The 27,633-nt window shown below is 36.1% G+C and overlaps 1 protein-coding gene across 1 annotated transcript; it reads left to right on the top strand.

The window, feature by feature from the left end:
• LOC146917837 (toll/interleukin-1 receptor-like protein) lies at nt 1-27,633 on the top strand. Its single transcript, XM_085721951.1, has 3 exons — nt 1-150; nt 26,120-26,469; nt 27,615-27,633. Exons 1-3 carry the CDS (start codon nt 1-3, stop codon nt 27,631-27,633), a joined length of 519 nt encoding a protein of 172 aa, XP_085578077.1.

The raw sequence follows: 27,633 nt of genomic DNA, 5'->3' as shown, positions 1-27,633 counted from the left end.
ATGGCTGCATCACCATCCTCATCATCCCTCACAAATGATGGTTACAAATATGATGTATTCCTCAGCTTTAGAGGCCCTGATACACGTCGCGATTTTACTGGAAATATTTGGAATGCTCTACATAATAGGGGAATCTGCACCTTCAGGGATGTGTTGGAACATTGGTGTGATGTTGGAAGAAAAATTGGAAGATTAAACACAAAGTAATTATGCTTTGATCTAATGTTGTGTGAATTGAAAAAATAGAGTGTGGGGTCCCACATAAAATTGAACACACACATTAATTGTGTTTAAATTGCGGTATTTAATTTTAAATACTTGATAATGATAAAAATAATAGTAATTATTATTTTTATTCGTGAATATCACTTCCCGTAAATTTAGCTTATGGTGGTTGCGATAAGAATAAGAATTTAATTAAATTTCTTATATTTCCTTCATTCAAATTCAATAGTTTGTTTCCTCCACTTTTGTGGATTTGTTTCTTTTGATCCTATCCACAAGTGTTGTTGAACTAATTAATGGATAAACTCCATTTTAAATTTTTTGTAGTAGGGATCCTTATCTATCGTATTAACAATCGAAAGATGATCGAAAGAAAAAATGTCTATTTGACAGGGCTTCTTCCTATATCAATGAATTCCGTTGGACCCAGCAATGATACAATGGACGACTCAAAAGATTCGTTCAATATCAATTGGTATAGTAAGTTGATTGTTCCGCTCCTGTATTGAAAAAAGATCTCTTATCCATTAGAGTAATTGTTGTTGCAATTTTTGCTAAAACAGTTACAGAATCTCTATATAAATAGAGGACTCCACTCAGTTCAAAAAAACACACCAAAGAGTTTCATTGAGTTGTCGGGAACTCTTTCTCTCTTCTCCCTCCAGCTTGTGTTAACGAGCTATTCTTCTCCTCATCTCCTTTTCTGTCCCTTCAGAATTAAGAGTGTTCTTAAGACCTTAGTCCCTATTCTGTATAATGTTCCTTAGGAATTAAGAAAGGTCTTAAAAACATAGTCCCTTCGGTAATATACGTCTCTTCGGAATAAATAGTACTTTTAAGATCGTAGTCCCTATTTGGAATAACAATGTCCCCTCGGAATCAAGAATGATCTTAACAGTATATAAATATTATATCAATATTTTTTCTATTTGAGGAGAAATGGTGGTAACACCATATTTGAGTGGTCGTAGTACCATATTGATAGTTTGGAGAACCTAAAGGTTAGAATGGTGGAAACACCATATTTGAGTGGTCTTAACATCATAATAGAATGGTAATAATACCATATTAAAGTGGTTTCAGTATTAAAGAGTGGTCTTAGTGCCATATTTGAGGGTGTATATCTCGAACGGTTTTCTACAGTGCAGTAGTTAACCGCACAGTTGTAGCTGGGCTTGTTTTATCCTGGAGGCGGCATGGTTGATAGTCTGTCTTGCACAATTTTGGGCAGTGCCACGAAACGTCTTAAAGAGAGCGACCTGGTCGTGACTCAACCTAGTAACAACTTCGGTGGATAATAAAATTTGGAAATCCAAATACAACAGTTTGGAAATCCAAAAAAAACAACAATTTTAAGACGGTTTCGTGGTGCTATGTCTACCGAAGAAGTTACTTATTGAGGTTTAGTTGTCCCTACATACATTAAGGATAAATCAAGCTATAAAAATACATCTAATGACTGAACACGACGAAGTGCTTGTTGTAAACAACAACACTAAAAAATTCACATATGTGACTTGGAATCTGTTTGAAATCAGAATTGCATTGTGAATTAATAACTTTAACTGTTAAGAGAATAGAACCGACAAGTGTTGTTGCATCGTCCTTATTTTTCCACTTGATCCTTGACAATTGAAAAAGACAAATATTTAGCGTAACAGACATCTGATCGGTAGGATAAAACTAGTTGTCAAGTATTGGAGATTTTATGTACGGTGCAGTAACAAATGAAAAGGACACTACGGTTCTAATTGAAGTAGTTGAGTTTACCATGTTAGAAGTATCGTGTGCCTACTCTCCCAAAAATTGCTTCAGTACGGCATATGAGCTAACCAATATACTTTTGGTATATTAAAGCAAGAACATATATTTAAGTTATTGATTATAACTATTATTGGAGCACAAATTTTTGGTAGACGGATATAAACTTGAGTACTCAATTATTTTAGGATTATGATCCTATAAGAATAGGTCTAGTGACTTGTACACCATGTATTCTTATTGGGAAAGACTATGTTGTTGATGTGATGTTCAAAATTAAAATTCTCCTTCTATTTTACAAGTTGTGTGATTTTAATATTTGATATCTCAAAATTCATCATGTGAACAAGCATTTAATTTTAAACTTGAGTAACTTGGACTAAATTCCAACGTTATATGATTAGACAATTTTATTTATTGCAGTCAAGATATATGAACCAAAAGTTCATATAAATCAGAATTTAGAGAATATGAATCTCTAAACATAATAAATTATGATATGTGTTAGCTTGATGACACATAAACTAGAAATAATAAAATGATATTTTATCATATCTATTGACGACTGCGAATTTTGAAAAATAAAATTGATATGCTTGATATGTTCAATTTTTAAAATGAAAATTGAAATTTATAGAGTACCCAAGTCTAAGAACAAAAAATTCTAATTAAGAAATTTTTGAAGATAAGACAATCTAACTTGTCTTATTTTTGAACTTGGGATTGTCTGGACTATATTTGGATTCTGGACCCTAAGAGAGTTGAACTCACTAGTAGAGCCTATGAATATGTATTCATTGGGTATGTTTTAAATAGCGAAACATATAGGTTTTATGCCCTAAATGTTAAAGTGATCATAGAATTTAAAAGATGTCGATTTCTATGTAAATATTTACCCCTTTAAGTAAAGAATAGTGGGGGCGCTAGTGGAAGCACAACATTAGTGGGGGCACTATATCTGATCACATTCATGTACTCAGAAATAGTTATGAAAACATCATACCAGATGCTATAGAACCTCGAGGAGGTAAGAAAGCTAAAATTGCTAAAGAGTATGAACTTGGTTTATACATTGGAAGAAGATCCATTAAGCCTTAAAGAAGTTATATCCCCATTGGATGCTGAATTATGATAAGAAGCAATAAACGATGAAATGGATTTTCTAGAGTCTAACAAAATATGACACTTGGTTGACTTGCCTTTGTTATACCCTAATTTTGGACCTAAAAATACTTGTTCAATTCTTCTTTTCTTGCATTACAAGTCATTTGATATATCTCTGATCAATTGCATCTTTCTCTGCATTTTATTTCAATGTTATTTGCAAAATTCATGAAAAAGGGCATTTTAGTCATTTCCTATGTCAAAAGTTCTTTCAGTCTTTTAAAATTTTGTTTGAGTCTTTTCAAGTGGTTTGAATAAGTCTTTGTTTCATTCTGTGTCAAAACCCATTTCAAAAAAATTGCATTTGAAGTCATTTTGAGTCACTTTTGCCCCTAGGGGCATTTTGGTCTTTTCATGTGTCAAAGCTCTGTTCAAGTCTTAAAAATTGTCTCTGAGTCTTTCAAATTGGTTTAAATAAACTTTTGCTTTAATTTCCTGTCCAAAAATCCATTTTAAAATTTCATCTGAGTCATTTTAGTCGTTTTAAGCCCCTAGGGGCATTTTGGTCATTTCACATAATATTTCTGTTTCATTTTAATCTGCTTTGTTGATTTTAATCGTCTCGTTTTACGTTAATTTTCAATTTACTTTTTCAATTCAATTTTAGTTTTAATTTTCGTTTCGGTCCTTGTACTTTTGTTATTTACATTTTAATCCCTTTTAAGTTTGTTAGAGTCCAGTGCCACATGTCCCATTCCAATTGGTCCAAGGCTTCATACATCACCTATAAATAGGTCAAAGTTGGTCAAGGTTCATTCAACAACTAATCATTTTCACAAAAAACTCCACAAAAAAATCATAAACTTCATAATTATTCTCTCCATTTTTCCCTCTCTTCTAACAACTTTCCTCCACCACTTCCACCACCTCTAACTAACTTTTCCTCCTCCCTAACTAACTCCACAACCACCCTAACCATAACTCCACAACCACCATAACCAACTTTCCCTACCACTTTAACCACCTACAACCACCCTAATTAACCACAACAGAATCGTCCAAACACCAAAATACTCTTCTCCGGCGATGCTTTCACTTTCTCCGGCGACGTCCATCTCATCGCCGACGATCAATTGAGGAACTCAACAGCTCCGTGATTCTGTTGTATACTTTGATTCTTTTTCTTCTTCAACTGTTTTGCTCACGTAACATCTCTTGTTCGACTCAATTGTTCTGATCGGATTATTGATCCATTCTCGCCGGAACTTTTCGCAAACAGTGGATGAATCAGGAACATCGAATTCCAGGATCATCAATACAGACGGTGACGAAGACTCGTGTTCCACGCACGATTTCACTCTGAGTTTCGTTATTCTGGAAATGGGAGGTCCAAACGCAAACGAAGTCGTAACGAAGGAATTTTTCCCCCGTGAAGTTGCAATCTACGCCGTCGGTACTTTTCGTGATCACTTAGTCGGTACTGTCAGATTCTCAATCAGCAACATCCTTTCATCCTCCTCCGCCGGAAAAAGTTGTTGGAACAGAAACCGAAGGAAGTTATGGTGGCCGGAGAAGAAGTTTTCAAGCGGATCTTGCGATAATAATAACAGTTGTGACGTCGTCTACTTCATCACCCAAAACGACGGCGATTGAAGGAATGGAATGGAGTGAGAGAATTAGCGGCGGGAAATAAAGGATTAGCGGATTCGGATTCGTCGGATTTGGTCCATTCGTGACTCAGATTTTTGAAGTGTAACAAAGAGGACTTTGTGGTGTTGTTGACGGGAAAGAAGAGAAGAAGGAGGTATGTAATTCTTTGACCCATGACCCATGGTTTGACCCGTTTCACTACCCATGAACCCATCCCATAACTGGATTCTGCAAAGCCCAGGCTGCTGCATTTACATTTCTGTTATTTCACTATGTTTTTGCTAATACACTCTTACAATGCTTGCTGCACCCCCCCTGCTTGATTGAATCTTGGACTAGTTTCTTTTCCTAAAAATTGCGATGTTTGTGTCTCGTTGATTCTAATTATTTCAGCATTGACACATGATTAATTTGGATCTAAAAAATATGTGAAGATATATTGATTTCTTTGTCAATCCATTGATTTTCATTTTTGTTAAAGTGTTGAGAAAAAAACTCCAAATTAATCATGTGTTTTTGCATAGTTCTTTTTCTTGTGTGTTTCTTGAATTTGTGCATATTAAATTTTACCTCCAAAACATAAAAAATGTATGTGAGTTTTATTTTTGTTTGTTTGTTAAATTTGCACTTGGATCTTGATAAAAAATGTGGGAATAAATGTGATGACTACGCTCATGGGAATCATTGTGAATTTTGTGAGATATTAGTCCTTTTGATTCTTGCATCATGATTGAAAATTTGGCTATGATGTTAGGTCATTGGATTGATATTTTACAAGATTCATAATGATCTATTTTAACACTACAACATTTTTGAGTTTAGACCACACTTAACTTGACCACAGCTAAAAAAGCATGGCTTAAAACATGAATAAGCCAGACTTTTGAAAGTGTGGCTTAAAAATTGTACATACAATACACTTTATGATTTCTAACAAAAAAGCGTGGTCTATTACATTATAGGCCACGACAATAACTGTGCTCTATTCAATTCTAATAAACCGTGCCCTGTAATGCTTTAAACCACAATTTTTTCAAATATAAAAACCGTGCCATACTTTGGTATCCACAATTGAGCGGCAATGAAAATAAATGAGAGGTACTTTTTCAATTTTGAGATCTGGATCATTTTAAAAAATGAAATAAAACATTATTTTAACAATAAAGTATATCATATTCTTTCTCAAACCCTCTCTCCATTCACAGAAAAAAAAACCAATCTCTCTCTCTGAACCTTTTCTCTCGCTCTCTCAAACCCATTCCTCCAAACCCATCGAACCAACCTCTTCATCGAGAATCTCTCCGACGACAGTCGACAGCGGCGTCTCTTACTTTTACCAAGCTCTTCCTCTTCCTCAGATCCAATCCTTCAAACCTCTTTCAATTCCTCCAAACCCAATCCTTCCTCATTGCTTTGAACTTCCTTAACAACAACAAAATCACACGCGCAAATGAAGCTGGGAACTGTTTCTTGTTGTGTTGAATTTCTAGAGGTAGGTTCTCTCTCCCTCTCTCTATGTTTGATTCTTAATTTGGGGAAAACAAAAATTAGGGTTGTTCAATTTTTGTTTTGAATATGATTTTTAAGGAATAAGGTTCGTAATTGAGACTTTTTTATTGACCTTTTAATATCAATCATAGAAGTTGTTAGGTCTAAGATTGTGAAATTAATTTTATGTATGATTACGAAACCTGGGTGTTAGCTATTTTGATTTTGAATTAGCTAAGCTAGGATTGTTGATAAGGTACTAAAACAAATAATCTCATTGTATCATTTTTTTTGTTGATTAGGAGTGATTTTTTTCTGCTAAAAACTTAAACAATAAAAAAATAAAGATGATTGTTCATAAGATTTGAATTGATATTCTTGTAATTACTTTTCAGGTGAGAGTTTTTAATTGAGACTTTGTTTATCACTATGTAGAAGGATTTTTAGATTTGTGTTGTTTATTATTTTATTTTTAATTGTGTTTATTTTCTCTGTTTATGTATGTGTGAGGCTCAAAATTGAGATTCTTGTTGCAATATGAATATTGTTCTCCTAAAGTGCTTTGGATGCCAACTAACTTTGTTTCAGACATATATATAAGTAATGTAACATTTAGTGAGTGTCCATAACATGTCCCACCACAACTTCAAATAAGCCCCCTAAGTCTTAGCTTCTACATACTTTAGAATCCACTCATGTAATTAACTCCTAAACATATACGATAGAAATTCCTCAAAAATAAATTTAGGATCCGTGTGTTTTGGATTTTATTCAGTGTTTGTTTTAGATATTAATAAAATCCATGTTAAAAAAAATCATTTTAATCTATGAAACACGGACACCTCTAAAACTAGGCATGTTGCGGTGTCTGACACGTGTTGGATAACTTTAACAAGTGTCCTAAATATATTTTTATCTTTACTTTAAGACTCATTGACCCGTGTCTGACACCTATACAACACTCATACGAGAGGTGTCAGACATTAAATACATTCCAACATTTATGTATTGTAACATTATATCTGTCCTTTTTTGTTCTCTTATTTTTTCATATGCTGGAACTATCTAGAGTTTATACTTGTTGTTCCATTCTTTTAGAACATGGTAGGATGAGCCACGTGCATTGTCAACATTGAGTCCAAAGTGCTCTTGTTTGAGGGGTGTGTTTTCTAAAGCAAAGCTATAATCATTTCCTCCTCTCCTTCAAAACCAGAGGACTTTTAATTTACTTGAATACATAGTAAAGTTATATCTTCATTATGTGCTCTTAATGCTTGGTTAGTTGTAGGCACACACCATGACAATGATGAATACATAGTAAAGTTAATGCTTGAGTACATAGTCTTTGGTTGAATGTTTTGCATACATTGGATCTTGGACAATAGAAAGCGAAGTTTCATTGATAATCACAAAACAATTTATCCTTAATTACATACTTTTAATTGATGGCCTATGTTATAATTAACCATCTGGTCATTTCCTTTGCAGGATCTGATTGTTAGATTAAATAAACAAATGGTTCAATAAAGCTGAATTTGGAGGCTATAAATGCTGCTTTGAGTGCCTCCAGAATTGAAGGTTTTAAAGCATCTACAAGTGGCACTTCTTCAATCAAGGTAGCAGTGTATTTTAATTTTTGCGTTTCTATCCTATGTCTGATTGATTTTCATGGCGTTTTTCATCTTGAAGTTCACCTTTTGTTCCTTTTTTTCTTTCCAATGGACATAGCCTAGAATTTGAGGATTCATTGAACAATGATATATCTAATGGAATTAGTTTTTTTTTTTGAATAATATTTTGTGCATTTGATTAAGTTCGTTGTTCTTCATTGAGGTGATAGATCAAATTTTGTGAGATTGTTTGAATGTTCAACTTATAGTCATACTGATTATTTTTTAAGTTCATTGTTCTTATTTTGAACTTATAGTCATTATGAAGATTATGGAACTTTTTTTTCATAGTTTGAATATATACTGCAACTTCACAAATGGTTGCTAATATTGATGGTTTCTCTGATTATTTATGGCAGGAAAGATGTGATATGTAAAGTGATGGACAAGGAGTGGACTAATAGAGCTATGTCCGTACTAGAGCTCATCCAAAAGGTTCTATTGCTGACGGATATTTGGCTGAAGAAGCTTTGACTTATTGCTCAAGATATTTGCATAAAAATGTAAAGACAAGGCTGAATAGAAGATGTAGAAATTATGATAACAGTGACTCTTGCGAAGTTGTCTCAAATGATTTCTTTTCAAGTATTGGTCGTCCTTTAGGTGGGAAGCAAAATGGTAAATCATTTTCAATAGACTTGACATCAAAATCCCAAGCTCATCAATACATTTTGTTCGATTCTGATGGAATTGATGCATACATAAGGTACCATAATAGTTTATTGTTTTTTCCTTTATTTGTCTACAAAACATATTTTAGAGTTATTTTAACAAAGACTATTGTTACCTTTGTAGAGAGCATGATCAAGTAATGAAAATGAACTGAATTGGGTTAGGGAAGATATTCCTGCAACAATAGTTGAAGTTATGAAGGAAACTGAAGAAGACAATGATGATTATGAATTTGATGATACTTTGTTTGATTACATGGATTGACTAGCCTTGGTAATACATGTATTTGTTAGATTTAAAAACATTTGTGCCTTTATTATGTCTTTATTTTTTTTTTTTTTACTAACATAATCTTTTTTTTACAGTTTGGACCTGTTGATTATCACCAAGCGGAATGAGGTTAATGAAATGCAAGACGGGTTGTATTTTATTTTTTGGAAAACTTAGTTGTTTTTTAGACTTAGTTATTTGGTGATTATGTTTGATCGATGAATCATGAATTGTTTTTTTGTGGATGTTATAGGATGTTGATAAGACGAATTTGTCTTTTCTTTGTTAAAGACATATTTTAAGAAATTATTATGTTGATTTATGTTCCCTTATTTTAATTATTGTTTATTTATTTTAAGCAATATTAGCAGATGCAATGCTTACAAATCTATAGCGTTATATTTAACTATATTGGCTATTCTTTCCAACAAAAAAATAAAAAATGATGTTCCAACAAAAATAAATGTATAACTACGGCATGGCAGTTACAAATTAGTAGCTTGAACATTCAAAGAAAACCGTGCCATAAGCAAGTTTTAGATCTGTGGTCTAAGGTTTAGGCCACAGTTTTGGAAGCGCAGCCTATACCAAATCCAAAAAACCCTGGCCCTTTACTAAACCAAAAAACCGTGCCATATTGTTGTGTCTTAAGCTACGGATTTTCTAATTTCGTGGCCAAAGGAAAAAACCGTGGCCACAGAGAATAGGCCACGGACGCATATACCACATTTCAAAAAATGTGCCCAAACCGTGGCCTAAGCTTGAGACCACGGTTTTATTGGTTCTAGCTACGATTTTTAAGGTGTGGCATATATTAAAAAATGTTGTAGTGTAAGCATGTGGTTACGTCAATTTCTTGCATTTTAATCTTTCTTTTGCTCTTGGTAAATCCTCGGTTTCAAAGTGTGTCAAAATATATGCTCATAATCCCTTGGTTATTTCTATGCCATTGCCTTATTGTTTCTATGATTTTGCCCTTTCAAAATGTCTAAAAAGTGTCAAGTTTCAATGTGTTCTTGCTTGCTTTACTTGCTTCATTTTTTGCTATTATATCATTTGTGCTACTAACCCCTTTTATTTCATGTTTCATGCAAGCTCATCTCGTTTCATATTCTAGTTTAATTTTCTTGCAATTTACAATTCATGCAAAAATTAGAATGTAAATACTTAAGAGTTTTGTAATATTTTCCTTTATGCACTTTTAATTTCTTGGCAAAGAGGCCATAGAATGTATCTAGGGTATGATGTAAAGGACAATGGACTCTAATGATGTACACCGACACAAGCACCGACACATGCACACACACCACTTTAGATATAGCTAGAATATGCATGTTTAGATGTATGGTTAGGATTGTATGTTTAGATGAATGTTTAGGCTTTATACTTAGAAAAATCAATTTTCCAAGAAATGTGAACAACATCATTCAAACTCTTTTTCATAATAAACCTTGGGATCAAAATCCCATTGTAATTTTCCCTTTATTTTCTTAATCAAATTTCAATGAACTCTAATCATGTTTAGACCACATTTTGCAAATGACTAATTCAACCTCACAATTTCATAAATCTCATGCCCTTGAGGCCTCTCTCTCTCATTCTTCAAAATCCAATTTTCAAACTTAAAATCAACCAACAAAAACAAAAAAAACATTTTTGGAAGAGAACTACGGTGGATTTGATCCCTTAATCGGGTACGTAGGCAAGGAACAAAATTCCTTCAATTCAACTAAAATAAAAATCCAAAAACATTCTTCTCCCTCCAATTCTTCACTTAGAAAAACTCTTAGGCTTAATATTTTCTTTCAAAATTAGCATTTAAAAATAAAGCGCGCGCGTAGAAATTAAAGACGGTTCCTATAGGATACTATAGTCGTTATGGGTGCCTAACACCTTCCCGTAGCGAAAACAACTCCCGGACCTCGATTCTCAAGGGTTTTGCTTACTTTTTCCCTTCCCAAGAAAAAATAAGATATCACCGGTTAGAAAGGTTCAAACGTAATCAATGTTTGGCACCCGAAAACCAAGATAAAACAGCTGGCGACTCCGCTGGGGGAATTCGAGAGTTACGCCTAGTCTTTATTTCCACGCTTGCGCTTGTATTTTTACTTGTTTCTTTTACTTGGTTTCCTATGTGAATAAATGTTTAAATTCTTGCAAACGTGTGGGGTGAGAATATCAAAAGTCCTGCACCCGGGCTGAGTGAACTTAGGATTTAGGAGGGATATAATCGACAATTCATTCCGGGGGTTGCCTCGTGTTTTGGATTATGCGATAAATCCCACATAGCTAAGGCATTTTGGGGGTGATGTTGTCGGCGCGTGTTGTCGCGTTTAGGCACTTTTCTTCTAATTGTTCTATGACGCTATGAACCGTAGATAACCAAACCCATCCATGGCCATTTTTTAGGACGTAGTGCGGAGGCTAACCCGAGTGTCATCTCGAGTTTTAGTCGTCACGCGATGCTACACTCAAGTTAGACCTTCCACGGATAATCATGGAGCGAGTGTCGTCTCGTGGTACCGTGATATATGTCGGAGAGGTTGCAACTTGGGAACCCTTTTTAGAACCCGGTTACTATTATCCTAAAGCCCTAGTTTCACCGGACATCGTGTCCACCCATGACTCCTCGACTTTGAACTTCAACCCACCATGTTTTCTCCGAACTTGAACATAATCATGCATTCATGCATACATGCATACATGCATAAACTTTTTCCCATGCATTTATCAGAGGACTTAGACAAGTCATCTTTTGAACATCACGGATGTGAACACCAAGTGATACCATCTCAACTAAACTTCTAGTTTTGCTTAAGATCTTCAAATAAAACCGTGTTTCTTCACAACCACTTTGACAAGTCTTCTGACAAAAAAAAAAAAGAGTCTTTTTGCATTTGCATATCATGCATCATATGCATCATTCATCGGTCACAAATGGCTTCCCGTGCTCATTGTCTCCTGGTTCTTCTGCCGCAGTCTGAAAAGTGGCTCGTGCTCGCAAGATTCACCAACCAGATAGAGTTCATCAGACAAGATTGTACAAGAGAAGAAACATGGCTAACCTTGAGGAAGAGAATGCCAGCCCCTTGGGCCAGCCCATTGAAAAGTCTAACCTGGACGAAATTCTGAGGCTCATCAAAAAGAGCGATTATAAAATTGTTGACCAGCTGCTGCAAACTCCATCAAAGATATCCAGCTTGTCCCTGCTCTTGAGCTCAGAAGCTCACAGGAAAGTGTTAATGAAACTACTTGAGCAAGCATATGTTGATCATGAAGTCTCTGTGGATCAGTTCGATGGAATAGTGGGTAACATTACCGCTTGCAATAACTTGGGATTTGGTGACGACGAACTCCCCGAAGCAGGGAAACACCACAACTTGGCTCTGCACATCTCAGTATACTGCAAGTCTGACATGATATCCAATGTGTTGGTGGACACTGGATCATCTTTAAATGTAATGCCCGAGTCTACATTGAGACAGTTGAGTCGTCATGAAATTTCTCTGAGGGGAAGCAGCTATTTGGTTAAGGCTTTCGACGAATCTCGCAAGGATGTTCTTGGGGAAGTAGACTTGCCAATTACCATTGGTCCTGAGACATTTCAAATTACTTTCCAGGTCATGGACATCAATGCTTCTTACAGTTGTCTCCTCGGAAGGCCGTGGATTCACGACGCTGGGGAAGTAACTTCTACTCTACATCAGAAACTCAAGTTTGTGAGGAATGGTAAGATTGTCACTGTACATGGTGAAGAAGCATATCTGGTTAGCCAAGTGTCATCTTTCTCTTGTATTGAAGCAGGGTCCGCTGAAGGGACGTCATTTCAAGGCTTGACTGTTGAAGGTGTAGAACCCCGGAGGACTAGTGCTAGCATGGCTTCATTGAAAGACGCCCAGAAGGCTGTTCAAGAAGGACAAGCTGCTGGATGGGGCAAAGTAATACAGATTTTGGAAAACAAGCGCAAAGAGGGCCTTGGATTCTCCCCGACCTCAGGCGTTTCAATAGGAACTTTCTACAGTGCTGGGTTTATCAATGCTATTGCCGAAGATGCTGCTGAGAGTAGTTATGTGCCTACATTTGTTGTACCAGGAGGCACTGTGAGAAATTGGGAGGCCATTGATGTTCCTTTAGTCATGCATGCTTCCATGTAATGTGTTTTGTTGCTCATGTTTTTCTTTGTTTTCAAAATAACAATCCTTTCGCTCTGCCCAAGGCGAAAGTGATATCATTGTAAGGGCATGTTTGTTTCGGCATTGCCGTTATTAATAAAAAGTTGTCGTCTTTCTCACGACTCTTTGTTTTTTACTTTTTAGTGCCTTTTTCTTGGAAATAATGGTAATGCCAGAAAAAACCAAAACATCTGTATTTTCTTATTAATTTTAAAAATCTGCATGAAAAAACTTTTTCTAAAATCATCCCAATCATATTATGCAGATTGAACCATAATAAACCCGTTGAACACAGTGACCCTATGGTTCCTCCAAATTTTGAATTCCCTGTATATGAAGCTGAAGATGAGGAAGATGATGAAGAGATACCGTATGAGATCACTCGACTGCTTGAGCAAGAAAGAAGAGCCATTCAGCCTCACCAGGAAGAAATTGAGCTTATCAACCTGGGTACTGAAGAGAACAAGCGAGAGATCAAGATTGGTGTAGCACTTGAGCCAGAAGTGAAAAAGAAGATCACTCAGCTTCTCCATGATTATCCAGATGTCTTTGCATGGTCCTATGAAGATATGCCGGGTCTAGATCCCAAGATTGTGGAACATCGGATACCGATAAGGCCTGAATGTCCTCCTGTCTAACAGAAACTGAGAAGGTCTAGTCCAGACATGGCTCTTAAAATCAAGGCTGAGGTGCAAAAGCAAATTGATGCGGGCTTCCTCATGACAGCTGAATACCCTGAGTGGATTGCCAACATCGTACCAGTACCAAAGAAGGATGGGAAAGTTCGAATGTGTGTTGATTACAGAGATTTGAATAAAGCCAGTCCAAAAGATAACTTCCCATTGCCTCATATTGATGTGCTTGTTGACAGTACTGCTCAATCCAAAGTGTTCTCCTTTATGGATGGTTTCTCTGGTTATAATCAGATACGAATGTCTCCTGAAGATAGAGAAAAGACGTCCTTCATCACTCCGTGGGGAACGTTCTGTTATAAAGTGATGTCGTTTGGCTTGATAAATGCCGGTGCTACCTACCAAAGAGGTATGACAACTCTATTTCGTGATATGATTCACAAAGAGATTGAAGTATATGTTGATGATATGATTGTGAAGTCAAGTGATGAGGAGCAGCATGTTGTGTATTTGAAAAAGATGTTTGAAAGATTGAGAAAGTACAAGCTGCGATTGAATCCTAACAAGTGCACATTCGGTGTAAGATCTGGGAAATTGCTAGGCTTCATTGTCAGCCAGAGAGGCATTGAAGTTGATCCTGACAAAGTCCGAGCCATCAGAGAGATGCTGGCCCCTCAAACTGAAAAGCAAGTCAGAAGTTTCCTCGGACGTCTGAATTATATTTCAAGATTTATATCTCACATGACTACTACCTGTGGACCAATTTTCAAATTGCTCAGAAAGAATCAGCCTGTTGTATGGAATGATGAATGCCAGGAAGCTTTTGATAGCATTAAAGAATACCTGTTGGAACCACCTATCCTTGTCCCACCAGTGGAAGGAAGGCCTTTGATTATGTATCTGTCAGTATTAGATGATTCAGTGGGATGTGTTCTCGGTCAACAAGATGAGACTGGTAAGAAAGAGCATGCTATCTACTATCTGAGCAAGAAGTTTACCGACTGTGAGACTCGGTATACAATGCTTGAAAAGACTTGTTGTGCTTTAGCTTGGGCTGCCAAACGCCTGCGTCACTATATGGTGAATCATACAACTTGGTTGATATCCCGAATGGATCCAATCAAGTACATCTTCGGGAAGCCTGCTGTTACTGGGAAGATTGCACGTTGGCAAATGTTGTTGTCTGAATATGATATTGTGTACAAAGCTCAGAAAGCAATCAAAGGAAGTGTCCTTGCTGAGCATCTTGCTTGTCAACCTCTTGATGATTACCAGCCAATTAAGTTTGATTTCCCTGATGAAGAGATTATGTATCTGAAAGCAAAGGACTGTGAAGAGCCACTGATCAATGAAGGGCCGGATCCCAATAGCAAGTGGGGATTGGTGTTTGATGGTGCTGTTAATGCTTATGGTAAAGGAATTGGGGACATCATTGTAACTCCGCAGGGGCACCACATTCCTTTCACTGCTCGAATAACTTTTGAATGCACAAACAACATAGCTGAATATGAAGCATGCATCTTGGGCATTGAAGAAGCCCTTGATCTGAGAATTAAGCACCTTGACATCTACGGACATTCCACACTTGTTATTAATCAGATAAAGGGTGAATGGGAGACTCAGCATGAGAAGCTGATCCCGTACCGTGACTATGCAAGACGTCTGTTGACATACTTTACCAAGGTTGAGCTGCACCACATCCCTCGGGATGAAAACCAGATGGCTGATGCTCTTGCTACTTTGTCTTCCATGTTTCGTGTGAATCATTGGAATGACGTGCCCGTAATCAAGGTGCAGCGTCTTGATAGACCCGCTCATGTGTTTACTATTGAAAATATGACAGATCAAGCTGATAAAGATGTGAATGACAAAAAGCCTTGGTATTACAACATCAAAAAATTCTTGCAAAATCATGAATATCCGCCTGGTGTTTCCAACAGGGATAAAAAGACCTTGAGACGATGGGCTAGCAAATTCCTTCTGGACGGAGAAATCCTGTACAAAAGGAATTATGACATGGTCTTGCTGAGATGTGTTGACAAACAAGAAGCTGAGAAGTTGATGCATGATGTACATGATGGTACTTTCGAGACCCATGCTTCGGGTCACACCATGTCAAGGAAACTGTTAAGAGCCGGTTATTACTGGATAACTATGGAGCGTGACTGCCACAAACATGCTAAAAGATGCCACAAGTGTCAAATTTATGCTGACAAGATTCATGTGCCTCCACATGCTCTCAATGTTATCTCTTCCCCGTGGCCTTTCTCTATGTGGGGCATTGACATGATCGGAAGGATTGAACCAAAAGCTTCCAATGGACATCGTTTCGTTCTAGTGGCAATTGATTATCTCACCAAGTGGGTTGAAGCTGCTTCCTATGCAAATGTGACCAAGCAAGTGGTTGTCAAGTTTATCAAGAATAACATCATCTGTCGATATGGTGTTCCCAACAAAATCATCACTGACAATGGTTCCAATCTGAACAATATCATGGTGCAAGCTTTATGTGAAGAATTCAAAATCGAACATCACAACTCTTCTCCTTATAGACCTCAGATGAATGGTGCAGTTGAGGCCGCTAACAAGAACATCAAGAAGATTGTTCAGAAGATTGTCACTACTTACAAAGACTGGCATGAAATGTTACCTTTTGCCCTGCATGGTTACCGTACTACAGTGCGCAGCTCAACCGGGGCAACTCCTTTCTCCCTTGTATATGGCATGGAAGCGGTTCTCCCTCTGGAAGTGGAGATTCCATCTCTTCGAGTGATCATGGAAGCAAAATTAACTGAGGCTGAATGGTGTCAAAGTCGGTACGACCAATTGAATTTGATTGAAGAGAAACGTATGGATGCTATGGCTCATGGACAGTTGTATCAAGTGCGAATGAAGAATGCCTTTGACAAGAAGGTCCGTCCTCGAGAATTCAAGGAAGGCGAACTTGTATTGAAAAGAAGATAAGCCAGCAACCCGACCCAAGGGGCAAGTGGACACCTAACTATGAAGGTCCTTATGTTGTCAAGAAGGCTTTCTCTGGTGGTGCTTTGATTCTTACACACATGGATGGTGTTGAACTCCCAAATCCTATTAATGCCGATATAGTCAAGAAATACTTTGTCTAAAAAGAAAAGAACAGCGTGGTAGGTCGAAAACCCGAAAGGGCGGCCTAGGCAAAAATGCGCTTCCCGGTGGATCGAAAACCCGAAAGGGCGATCCAGGCAAAAGTTAGGGACACAAAAAAAAAATGAATATGAAAGAGCTCGCTGAGATTGTACGCAACTCAGGCAAGAATGAGCGCCTCGATGAGCCGAAAACCCGAAAGGGCGGTTCATGCAAAAATGAGGTTGACAATAAAAGACAAGTAACTATATCTGGCAAATTACCATCACCCCTTGGGGCATCTACAACTGTCAATGATCTTCTTCATCAGAGGCTTCTGTACTTGTGAATTCAAAATTTCTATGAAATGTAGCGGTCATCGTCTTCAATGTATCACCAACCAATAAAATTACCATTTTCCAAGCTTTGTAAGTCCGTGAAGTCATGCCTTTGGCTGATTCTCACTCTTCTACATCAATTTGAGCCTTTCTACTGTTTGAAATTCTGTTTTCTTTCTACTTTCAATGCTTTATACAAAATATTCCTTTTCCATTTGATGATGTCAATGTCTGAAACAAACATTTTTGAAAATTGAAACATCTTTTCCTGTCTATTTTGAAAGCAAACCTGAGCAATATGGTACATTTCAATGAGACATGCATGAATGAATGAGTGTCAATGTCTATTTCAATACATGTTACAAGCAGGTTACTCCCCAGGATGATCTGTGGTTAATGGCAAGAATGAAAAAAACAGAATGAAAATGAAAAAAATGAAAAAATACAAATAAAGAGCTCGCTAAGTTGAAAACCCGAAAGGGCGGCTTAGGCAAAAATGAGCACCCCGCTGATTGACAACCTATGAAGGCAATTCAGGCAAAAATGGGGCAATGAAAAGAATCTTTACTCCCCGGTGAATCGAAAACCCGAAAGGGCGGTTCAGGAAAAAATGGGGTTTGAAAATGAAAAAATGAAAGAATGAAATATTGAAAAAGCATTGACCACAGATACGAACATCCAATGTTTACCCAGCATTGACACGCCTAGCAACGGCGACCTGTATCCAAGAACCTTCCAAAGGTCCTCCTTTACAAGTCTTATTGCCCTCAGCCATGGTTTTGATACGTCTCGCAACGACGGTCTCCCCAAAGAGGTTTTTCCCCTGTGAATATGTTGCAGCACGAGCCACTACGTGCCCAATCTTCCAATGTCTTGTCTGCCTTTGTGAAACTTCTCTGCCAAATTGCCAACCAATCATGCATTTTCAAGCATTCATACATGCATAATCATGCATTTTATGTGCTCATACATCCAATAATCTTGCTATACCATGCATACATGTTGCATATCCAACTGTCAGCTGTCAAATTCAATGTCAATGTCAATGTCAAATGTCAACGGCAAATGCCAATGTCAATGTCAATGTTAATGTCAATGTCAAACGTCAAATGTCAATGTTAATGTCAATGTCAATGTCAAATGTAAATGTCAAATGCCAATGTCAATGTCAATGTTAATGTCAATGTCAAACGTCAAATGTCAATGTTAATGTCAATGTCAATGTCAAATGTCAATGTCAAATGCCAATGTCAATGTCAATGTTAATGTCAATGTCAAATGTCAAATGTCAATGTTAATGTCAAATGCCAATGTCAATATCCAATGTCGATGTCAATGTCAATTTCAATGTCAATGTCAATGTCAAATGTCAATATCAAATGCCAATGTCAATGTCAATGTCAATGTCAATGCCAATGTCAATGTCAATGTCAATTTCAATTTCCATGTCAATGTCAATGTCAATGCCAATGTCAATGTCAATGTCAATTTCAATTTCCAAGCCAATATCAATGTCAATGTCAAATTCAACTTTCAATGCAATTCAAATCAATGTCAATTTACTTTTGGGCCAACAAAAATGGTCATGTCTATTTTCAAATCAAGTCAATAACAATTTACCCTCAATTGGTATCTTGTTAAACCAGACTTTCAATTTGTATCTTGTTACTGGTCAAGTGCAAGGTTCAACCCAAAAAGAACCACTTGTACCTGCTTATATGTCTATGTTTCCGGTCAAACGGCAAGTTCGATCCAAAGAACAGTTTGTACCCTTTGCTTATGTTTTGTTTCCGGTCAAACGGCAAGTTCGATCCAAAGAACAGTTTGCACCTACTTACATGTTGTGGTATTGATCAAGTGGCAGGTTCGATCAGAACAGCTTGTATCTACCCTTTGTTTGTATCTCCGATCAAGTGGCAAAGAACAGCTTGTATTCATTTCCTATTTGTGTTTCCTTGGTCAAGTGGCAAGTTCGATCCAAAGAACAGCTTGTACCTATCTTTTGTTTGTATTCTCTCGGTCAAGTGGCAAGTTCGATCCAAAGAACAGCTTGTACCCATCTCTTGTTTGTATCTTTCGGTCAAGTGGCAAGTTCGATCCAAAGAACAGCTTGTACCTGTCTATTTGTTGCCCGTTCTTTCTACCTTAATGTCTATAAATCCCTTGGTGGTGTGACACAGCCCGTAGATTCCGGTTCGATTGTCTTGCATTCATAAATGAAATGTTGCATGGCATTCGTGTTTGTTTGAAAATCGGAAAGTGTATTTTTATGCCCAAAAGCAGTGCAAATGTTAATATTTAAGTATCTTCGTCCCGTCAACCCTAAGACTTCGTCTCTTGACTCTCCGGACAAAGAAACTTAAATAGGGGCAGCTGTTATACCCTAATTTTGGACCTAAAAATACTTGTTCAATTCTTCTTTTCTTGCATTATAAGTCATTTGATATGTCTCTGATCAATTGCATCTTTCTCTGCATTTTATTTCAATGTTATTTGCAAAATTCATGAAAAAGGGCATTTTAGTCATTTCCTATGTCAAAAGTTCTTTCAGTCTTTTAAAATTTTGTTTGAGTCTTTTCAAGTGGTTTGAATAAGTCTTTGTTTCATTCTGTGTCAAAACCCATTTCAAAAAAATTGCATTTGAAGTCATTTTGAGTCACTTTTGCCCCTAGGGGCATTTTGGTCTTTTCATGTGTCAAAGCTCTGTTCAAGTCTTAAAAATTGTCTCTGAGTCTTTCAAATTGGTTTAAATAAACTTTTGCTTTAATTTCCTGTCCAAAAATCCATTTTAAAATTTCATCTGAGTCATTTTAGTCGTTTTAAGCCCCTAGGGGCATTTTGGTCATTTCACATAATATTTCTGTTTCATTTTAATCTGCTTTTTTGATTTTAATCGTCTCGTTTTACGTTAATTTTCAATTTACTTTTTCAATTCAATTTTAGTTTTAATTTTCGTTTCGGTCCTTGTACTTTTGTTATTTACATTTTAATCCCTTTTAAGTTTGTTAGAGTCCAGTGCCACATGTCCCATTCCAATTGGTCCAAGGCTTCATACATCACCTATAAATAGGTCAAAGTTGGTCAAGGTTCATTCAACAACTAATCATTTTCACAAAAAACTCCACAAAAAAATCATAAACTTCATAATTATTCTCTCCATTTTTCCCTCTCTTCTAACAACTTTCCTCCACCACTTCCACCACCTCTAACTAACTTTTCCTCCTCCCTAACTAACTCCACAACCACCCTAACCATAACTCCACAACCACCATAACCAACTTTCCCTACCACTTTAACCACCTACAACCACCCTAATTAACCACAACAGAATCGTCCAAACACCAAAATACTCTTCTCCGGCGATGCTTTCACTTTCTCCGGCGACGTCCATCTCATCGCCGACGATCAATTGAGGAACTCAACAGCTCCGTGATTCTGTTGTATACTTTGATTCTTTTTCTTCTTCAACTGTTTTGCTCACGTAACATCTCTTGTTCGACTCAATTGTTCTGATCGGATTATTGATCCATTCTCGCCGGAACTTTTCGCAAACAGTGGATGAATCAGGAACATCGAATTCCAGGATCATCAATACAGACGGTGACGAAGACTCGTGTTCCACGCACGATTTCACTCTGAGTTTCGTTATTCTGGAAATGGGAGGTCCAAACGCAAACGAAGTCGTAACGAAGGAATTTTTCCCCCGTGAAGTTGCAATCTACGCCGTCGGTACTTTTCGTGATCACTTAGTCGGTACTGTCAGATTCTCAATCAGCAACATCCTTTCATCCTCCTCCGCCGGAAAAAGTTGTTGGAACAGAAACCGAAGGAAGTTATGGTGGCCGGAGAAGAAGTTTTCAAGCGGATCTTGCGATAATAATAACAGTTGTGACGTCGTCTACTTCATCACCCAAAACGACGGCGATTGAAGGAATGGAATGGAGTGAGAGAATTAGCGGCGGGAAATAAAGGATTAGCGGATTCGGATTCGTCGGATTTGGTCCATTCGTGACTCAGATTTTTGAAGTGTAACAAAGAGGACTTTGTGGTGTTGTTGACGGGAAAGAAGAGAAGAAGGAGGTATGTAATTCTTTGACCCATGACCCATGGTTTGACCCGTTTCACTACACATGAACCCATATCCCATAACTGGATTCTGCAAAGCCCAGGCTGCTGCATTTACATTTCTGTTATTTCACTATGTTTTTGCTAATACACTCTTACAATGCTTGCTGCACCCCCCCTGCTTGATTGAATCTTGGACTAGTTTCTTTTCCTAAAAATTGCGATGTTTGTGTCTCGTTGATTCTAATTATTTCAGCATTGACACATGATTAATTTGGATCTAAAAAATATGTGAAGATATATTGATTTCTTTGTCAATCCATTGATTTTCATTTTTGTTAAAGTGTTGAGAAAAAAACTCCAAATTAATCATGTTTTTTTGCATAGTTCTTTTTCTTGTGTGTTTCTTGAATTTGTGCATATTAAATTTTACCTCCAAAACATAAAAAATGTATGTGAGTTTTATTTTTGTTTGTTTGTTAAATTTGCACTTGGATCTTGATAAAAAATGTGGGAATAAATGTGATGACTACGCTCATGGGAATCATTGTGAATTTTGTGAGATATTAGTCCTTTTGATTCTTGCATCATGATTGAAAATTTGGCTATGATGTTAGGTCATTGGATTGATATTTTACAAGATTCATAATGATCTATTTTAAGCATGTGGTTACGTCAATTTCTTGCATTTTAATCTTTCTTTTGCTCTTGGTAAATCCTCGGTTTCAAAGTGTGTCAAAATATATGCTCATAATCCCTTGGTTATTTCTATGCCATTGCCTTATTGTTTCTATGATTTTGCCCTTTCAAAATGTCTAAAAAGTGTCAAGTTTCAATGTGTTCTTGCTTGCTTTACTTGCTTCATTTTTTGCTATTATATCATTTGTGCTACTAACCCCTTTTATTTCATGTTTCATGCAAGCTCATCTCGTTTCATATTCTAGTTTAATTTTCTTGCAATTTACAATTCATGCAAAAATTAGAATGTAAATACTTAAGAGTTTTGTAATATTTTCCTTTATGCACTTTTAATTTCTTGGCAAAGAGGCCATAGAATGTATCTAGGGTATGATGTAAAGGACAATGGACTCTAATGATGTACACCGACACAAGCACCGACACATGCACACACACCACTTTAGATATAGCTAGAATATGCATGTTTAGATGTATGGTTAGGATTGTATGTTTAGATGAATGTTTAGGCTTTATACTTAGAAAAATCAATTTTCCAAGAAATGTGAACAACATCATTCAAACTCTTTTTCATAATAAACCTTGGGATCAAAATCCCATTGTAATTTTCCCTTTATTTTCTTAATCAAATTTCAATGAACTCTAATCATGTTTAGACCACATTTTGCAAATGACTAATTCAACCTCACAATTTCATAAATCTCATGCCCTTGAGGCCTCTCTCTCTCATTCTTCAAAATCCAATTTTCAAACTTAAAATCAACCAACAAAAACAAAAAAAACATTTTTGGAAGAGAACTACGGTGGATTTGATCCCTTAATCGGGTACGTAGGCAAGGAACAAAATTCCTTCAATTCAACTAAAATAAAAATCCAAAAACATTCTTCTCCCTCCAATTCTTCACTTAGAAAAACTCTTAGGCTTAATATTTTCTTTCAAAATTAGCATTTAAAAATAAAGCGCGCGCGTAGAAATTAAAGACGGTTCCTATAGGATACTATAGTCGTTATGGGTGCCTAACACCTTCCCGTAGCGAAAACAACTCCCGGACCTCGATTCTCAAGGGTTTTGCTTACTTTTTCCCTTCCCAAGAAAAAATAATATATCACCAGTTAGAAAGGTTCAAACGTAATCAATGTTTGACACCCGAAAACCAAGATAAAACAGCCTTATAGTTGCAAAACTAATCGGTTGTATTTGAATGAAACTAAAACATGATGGGACGGTTAATGAATGCAAGACTCTCTTTGTAGTCAAAGGTTTTAGAAAATGAGAAAAATATAGACCTCTTCGATACTCATTCACCAGTCACTAGAATCATATCCATAAGAGTACTTGTCCCTTTAGTCGCCGTTCATAACTTGATAGTACACCAAATAGATGTGAAAGTTGCCTTTTTTATGGGGAACTAGAAGAAGAAATCTATATGGAACAACCTGAAATTTTTTGCGATTCATGGACAGGAAAACAAGGTATGTAAGTTAGATAATTCTTTGTGAGGTCTAAAATAAACTCTGAAGGAATGACATGAAAAATTTGACATTCTAATGTTATCGAATGAGTATAAAGTGAATGAAAGTGACAAATAATATTTGCACAATCATATGTCTCTATGAAGACGACTTGCTCATTTTTGGTTTATAGATTCATGTTATGAATTATGTGAAATCATTGTTTATCAACAACATTGATAAGAAAGACCTAGACAAAGGTGAAGTAATTCTTGGTTTTAAGATTACTAGATCAAAAAAGGGAACCTTTTTTATGAAACTCATAAAGTTGAGAATATCTTAAGGAAATATTATTTGAGCGTAAACTTGCAAGCATATATTATGATCCAAGTGTAAGAACACTTGAGATGGAGTTAAACAAACAGAATATGCGAGCATCATTGGCAGTCCTTAGGTAAGCCACTGAATGTATTAGACCCGACATTGCTGATGTCGTGAAACTCTTATGCAAGTTTACTAGTAGACGACTGAGAAGCATTGCCATGCTATTGAAAGAGTCATGAGGTGCCTTAAGAAGACTATGACTCTAAGATTAAATCATGAGGAGTAACCTATTGTACTTGAATGGTACAAGATACAAAATATAACATCCTTCAGATGAGTCTTAAAGTGACCAGTGACTGCACATTGAGCATCACTGTAGGAGTTGTTTGTTGAAACAAACGATATTGATTCAGCTATGGAATGTATCTGGGATGAGAACACTAGAGAAAACTAGTGAAGAAGCAAGTTGATAAGATACTTTCTAGCTGAGAACCCTTAGTGGGTGAAACCGTTGTCCGAAGTGTTAATTTATTGTGATAGTCTGCAGTTATTACAAAAATGAGAATCGTTACCACAATGGTAAGAGATGATAATTAAGGCACGAACACATAATAATTAGAGAGCTCTAAAGGAACGGTTAAAGTATATCGTGCATCTACTGATGAAGAATCAGTTGATCCTTTGACGAAAGGAATTACTAGAAAGAAAGTCCTAAACATATCCAATAGGATGGGACTAATGCCCAAAGGTCACAAATGATGGTAACCCGGCCTAAATGACTGGAGATCCCAAGAAATAGGTTCAATGGGTAATAACAAGTCACAAGTGATAGAACATGCTATGACAAAAGTAAGAAATCATGATTCCTGCAGTGATAGAAGGATGAGATAATAGAAACTCTTAATGAGATCTATACTCTATGTTGAGTGGAGTACATAGCTACAGGAGTACTCTTGATAGACTCACCATATACGAATGTGGAATAGAGGCCGGTTCCTATGGTATTCGGGGAAGGATACCTAGAGCGTTTGTTAAAAACGGGATAGACGTGCAGGGCCATAAACGCACGGGCTTTTAGAATACACCTTAAGAAAAGTTTGTGTGTGGGTTCTATGTATGAGATAGAGTTCAATGTTGTAAGCAACTCTTGTAAATAGGAATATTATCCGTTATGCAAAGGTTCAAGTTAGGGGCGACACCTTTGTTTATTAGCATCCTTATAGAAACGTTTTGGCGTTATTATTGAAACCATTTTTTAAATTCAAGTGGAGGATTGTTGGAACATTGGTGTGATGTTGGAAGAAAAATTGGAAGATTAAACACAAAGTAATTATACTTTGATCTAATGTTGTTTGAATTGATAAAATAGAGTGTGGGGTCCCACATAAAATTGAACACACACATTAGTTGTGTTTAAATTGCGGTATTTAATTTTAAATACTTGATAATAATAAAAATAATAGTAATTATTATTTTTATTCGTGAATATCACTTCCCATAAATTTAGTTTATGGTGGTTGCGATAAGAAGAAGAATTTAATTAAATTTCTTATATTTCCTTCATTCAAATACAATAGTTTGTTTCCTCCATTTTTGTGGATTTGTTTCTTTTGATCCTATCCACAACTGTTGTTGAACTGATTAATGGATAAACTCCATTTTAATCTTATCCATTAGAGTAATTGTTGTTGCAATTTTTGCTAAAACAGTTACAGAATCTATATAGGAATAGAGGACTCCACTCAGTTCAAAAAAACACATCAAATAGTTTCATTCAGTTGTCGGGAACTTTTTCTCTCTTCTCCCTCCAGCTTGTGTTAACGAGCTATTCTTCTCCTCATCTCCTTTTTCTGTCCCTTCAGAATTAAGAGTGTTCTTAAGACCTTAGTCCCTATTCGGTATAATGTCCCTTCGGAATTAAGAAAGGTCTTAAAAACATAGTCCCTTCGGTAATATACGTCCCTTCGGAATAAATAGTACTTTTAAGATCATAGTCCTTATTTGGAATAACAATGTCCCGTCGTAATCAAGAATGATCTTAACAGTATATAAATATTATATCAATATTTTTTCTATTTGAGGAGAAATGGTGGTAACACCATATTTGAGTGGTCATAGTACCATATTGATAGTTTGGAGAACCTAAAGGTTAGAATGGTGGAAACACCATATTTGAGTGGTCTTAGCACCATAATAGAATGGTAATAATACCATATTAAATTGGTTTCAGTATTAAAGAGTGGTCTTAGTACCATATTTGAGTGTGTATATCTCGAACGGTTTTCTACAGTGCAGTAGTTAACCGCACAGTTGTAGCTGAGCTTGTTTTATCATGGAGGCAGCGTGGTTGATAGTCTGTCTTGCGCAATTTTGGGCAGTGCCACGAAAAGTCTTAAAGAGAGCGACCTTGTCGTGACTCAACCTAGTAACAACTTCGGTGGATAATAAAATTTGGATATCCAAATACAACAGTTTGGAAATCCAAAAAAAAACAACAGGATGACATGGAGATTTACAAAGGGAACAATCTCGAGGAATCACTTTTAGAAGCTATTGAAAAATCAAAGGCGGTCACCGTTGTTCTCTCTCCGGATTATGCAACTTCAGCCTTTTGTTTAGACGAACTTTGTCACATCCTTAAATGCATAAAGGGAAGATGTCGATTTGTTTGGCCAATCTTTTATGAAGTTGAACCTTCAAATGTGAGATGGTTGGAAGAGAGTTATGGAGAAGCAATGGCTAAACATAAAGCGAGCAATTGGTATAGCGAAGATAAGTTGCAGGAATGGGAGAATGCTTTGAATCAATTGGCTAATTTATCTGGTATCGTTTACAAATGGAAGACAGGGTATGTATGTTCTTATTTATTTTCCTTTTGTTGCTGTTTACATAATTTTTTCAGTACAATTTGAGTTATAATAAACTAGCGAAAAGACGGACACGCATGTGCCCGCCTTTTCGCTATTTTTATTAAGCTAACGTTTGAAAATAGGAATATATTGGTGGATTAAAATGAGGGCATAATAGAAAAAAATGTGCAAAAATAAACTTCGCTATTTTGATGTTAATATTCTAAAATGAGGGTATAATAGGAAGAAAATGTGCAAAAATATACTTCATAATGTTGATGTTAATATTCTGAAACTACACCTAAAAAAGGAATAGAGAGAGTACTATTTATGTCCTTTAATGTAGGAGTATTTTACAAAATCACGTGTATTAAAAACAGTTTTTTTTTGAGAGAATGTATTAAAAAAAGTAGTTTTTTTTTGAGAGAATGTATTAAAAAAAGTTGTTAGAATAACAAATTTATAAGAGTGTGTAATTATTATTAAATTGCGCTTTTCTGTAAACAAAAAATTACTACTATTAAATTTCCCTTTCTGTATAAATGCATTGAATGTTGATTTTCATATTCCAAGACAATTAGCGGTATGAATGAGGAGTATAATTTAAAAAAAAAAAAAGTAATAAATGATCTAAAAATAATTTGTAGAAGATCTTATATTTAGGGAAAAACAATTTTTTGTAGTGGTTTTTAATTTGGGACGAAGGAAGTACTTTTTTTAAACAAATGATCGAGCTCAAATGGTTAATAGCTCCCAAGACGAATTGAGAGAAATTGTGTGAAAAACCTAAGTTCAATTCCTAATGAATTGTTCTGAGACGAATTGTTCGGAGAACCTAAATTTAACTACCAAAATCCATTTTGCTAGGAATCAGAATGTTTTTTTTTAGCAAAAGGGATCAAAAACTTAATAACATTCATAAAAAGAAAAACTTATTAACCACATACAAAACTGAACTAACCATAAGTCGTTGACCATATTATATTCAATGAACAGTACCATATGCCATAAAAATATGCACTCATGCGGTAAGCCATCTGAAACAGTCTGTTTGAGATCGAATGGTCCAAATTTAAAGTTGTTAATTTTGAATTTTCAGAAAATAAAAATATGCTTTTTTTTTAAATTGTATGATCTTGATCAGATGTTCACAGATCACCTAA

Source organism: Medicago sativa, chromosome 6, assembly GCF_051527215.1.
Source record: "Medicago sativa cultivar Bolivia chromosome 6, Bolivia_mono, whole genome shotgun sequence".
Classification (NCBI taxonomy): domain Eukaryota; kingdom Viridiplantae; phylum Streptophyta; class Magnoliopsida; order Fabales; family Fabaceae; genus Medicago; species Medicago sativa.
The sequence above is the reverse complement of the archived record's forward strand: the minus strand, read 5'-3'. Positions and strand labels throughout refer to the sequence as shown.

Excerpts from the sequence above, each read along its gene's own strand:
- LOC146917837 (XM_085721951.1), top strand. The coding sequence starts at position 1 with ATGGCTGCATCACCATCCTCATCATCCCTCACAAATGATGGTTACAAA. Across the intron at positions 151-26,119 it reads GAATCTGCACCTTCAGGGAT|GATGACATGGAGATTTACAA; the intron begins GTGTTGGAACAT and ends AAAAAACAACAG.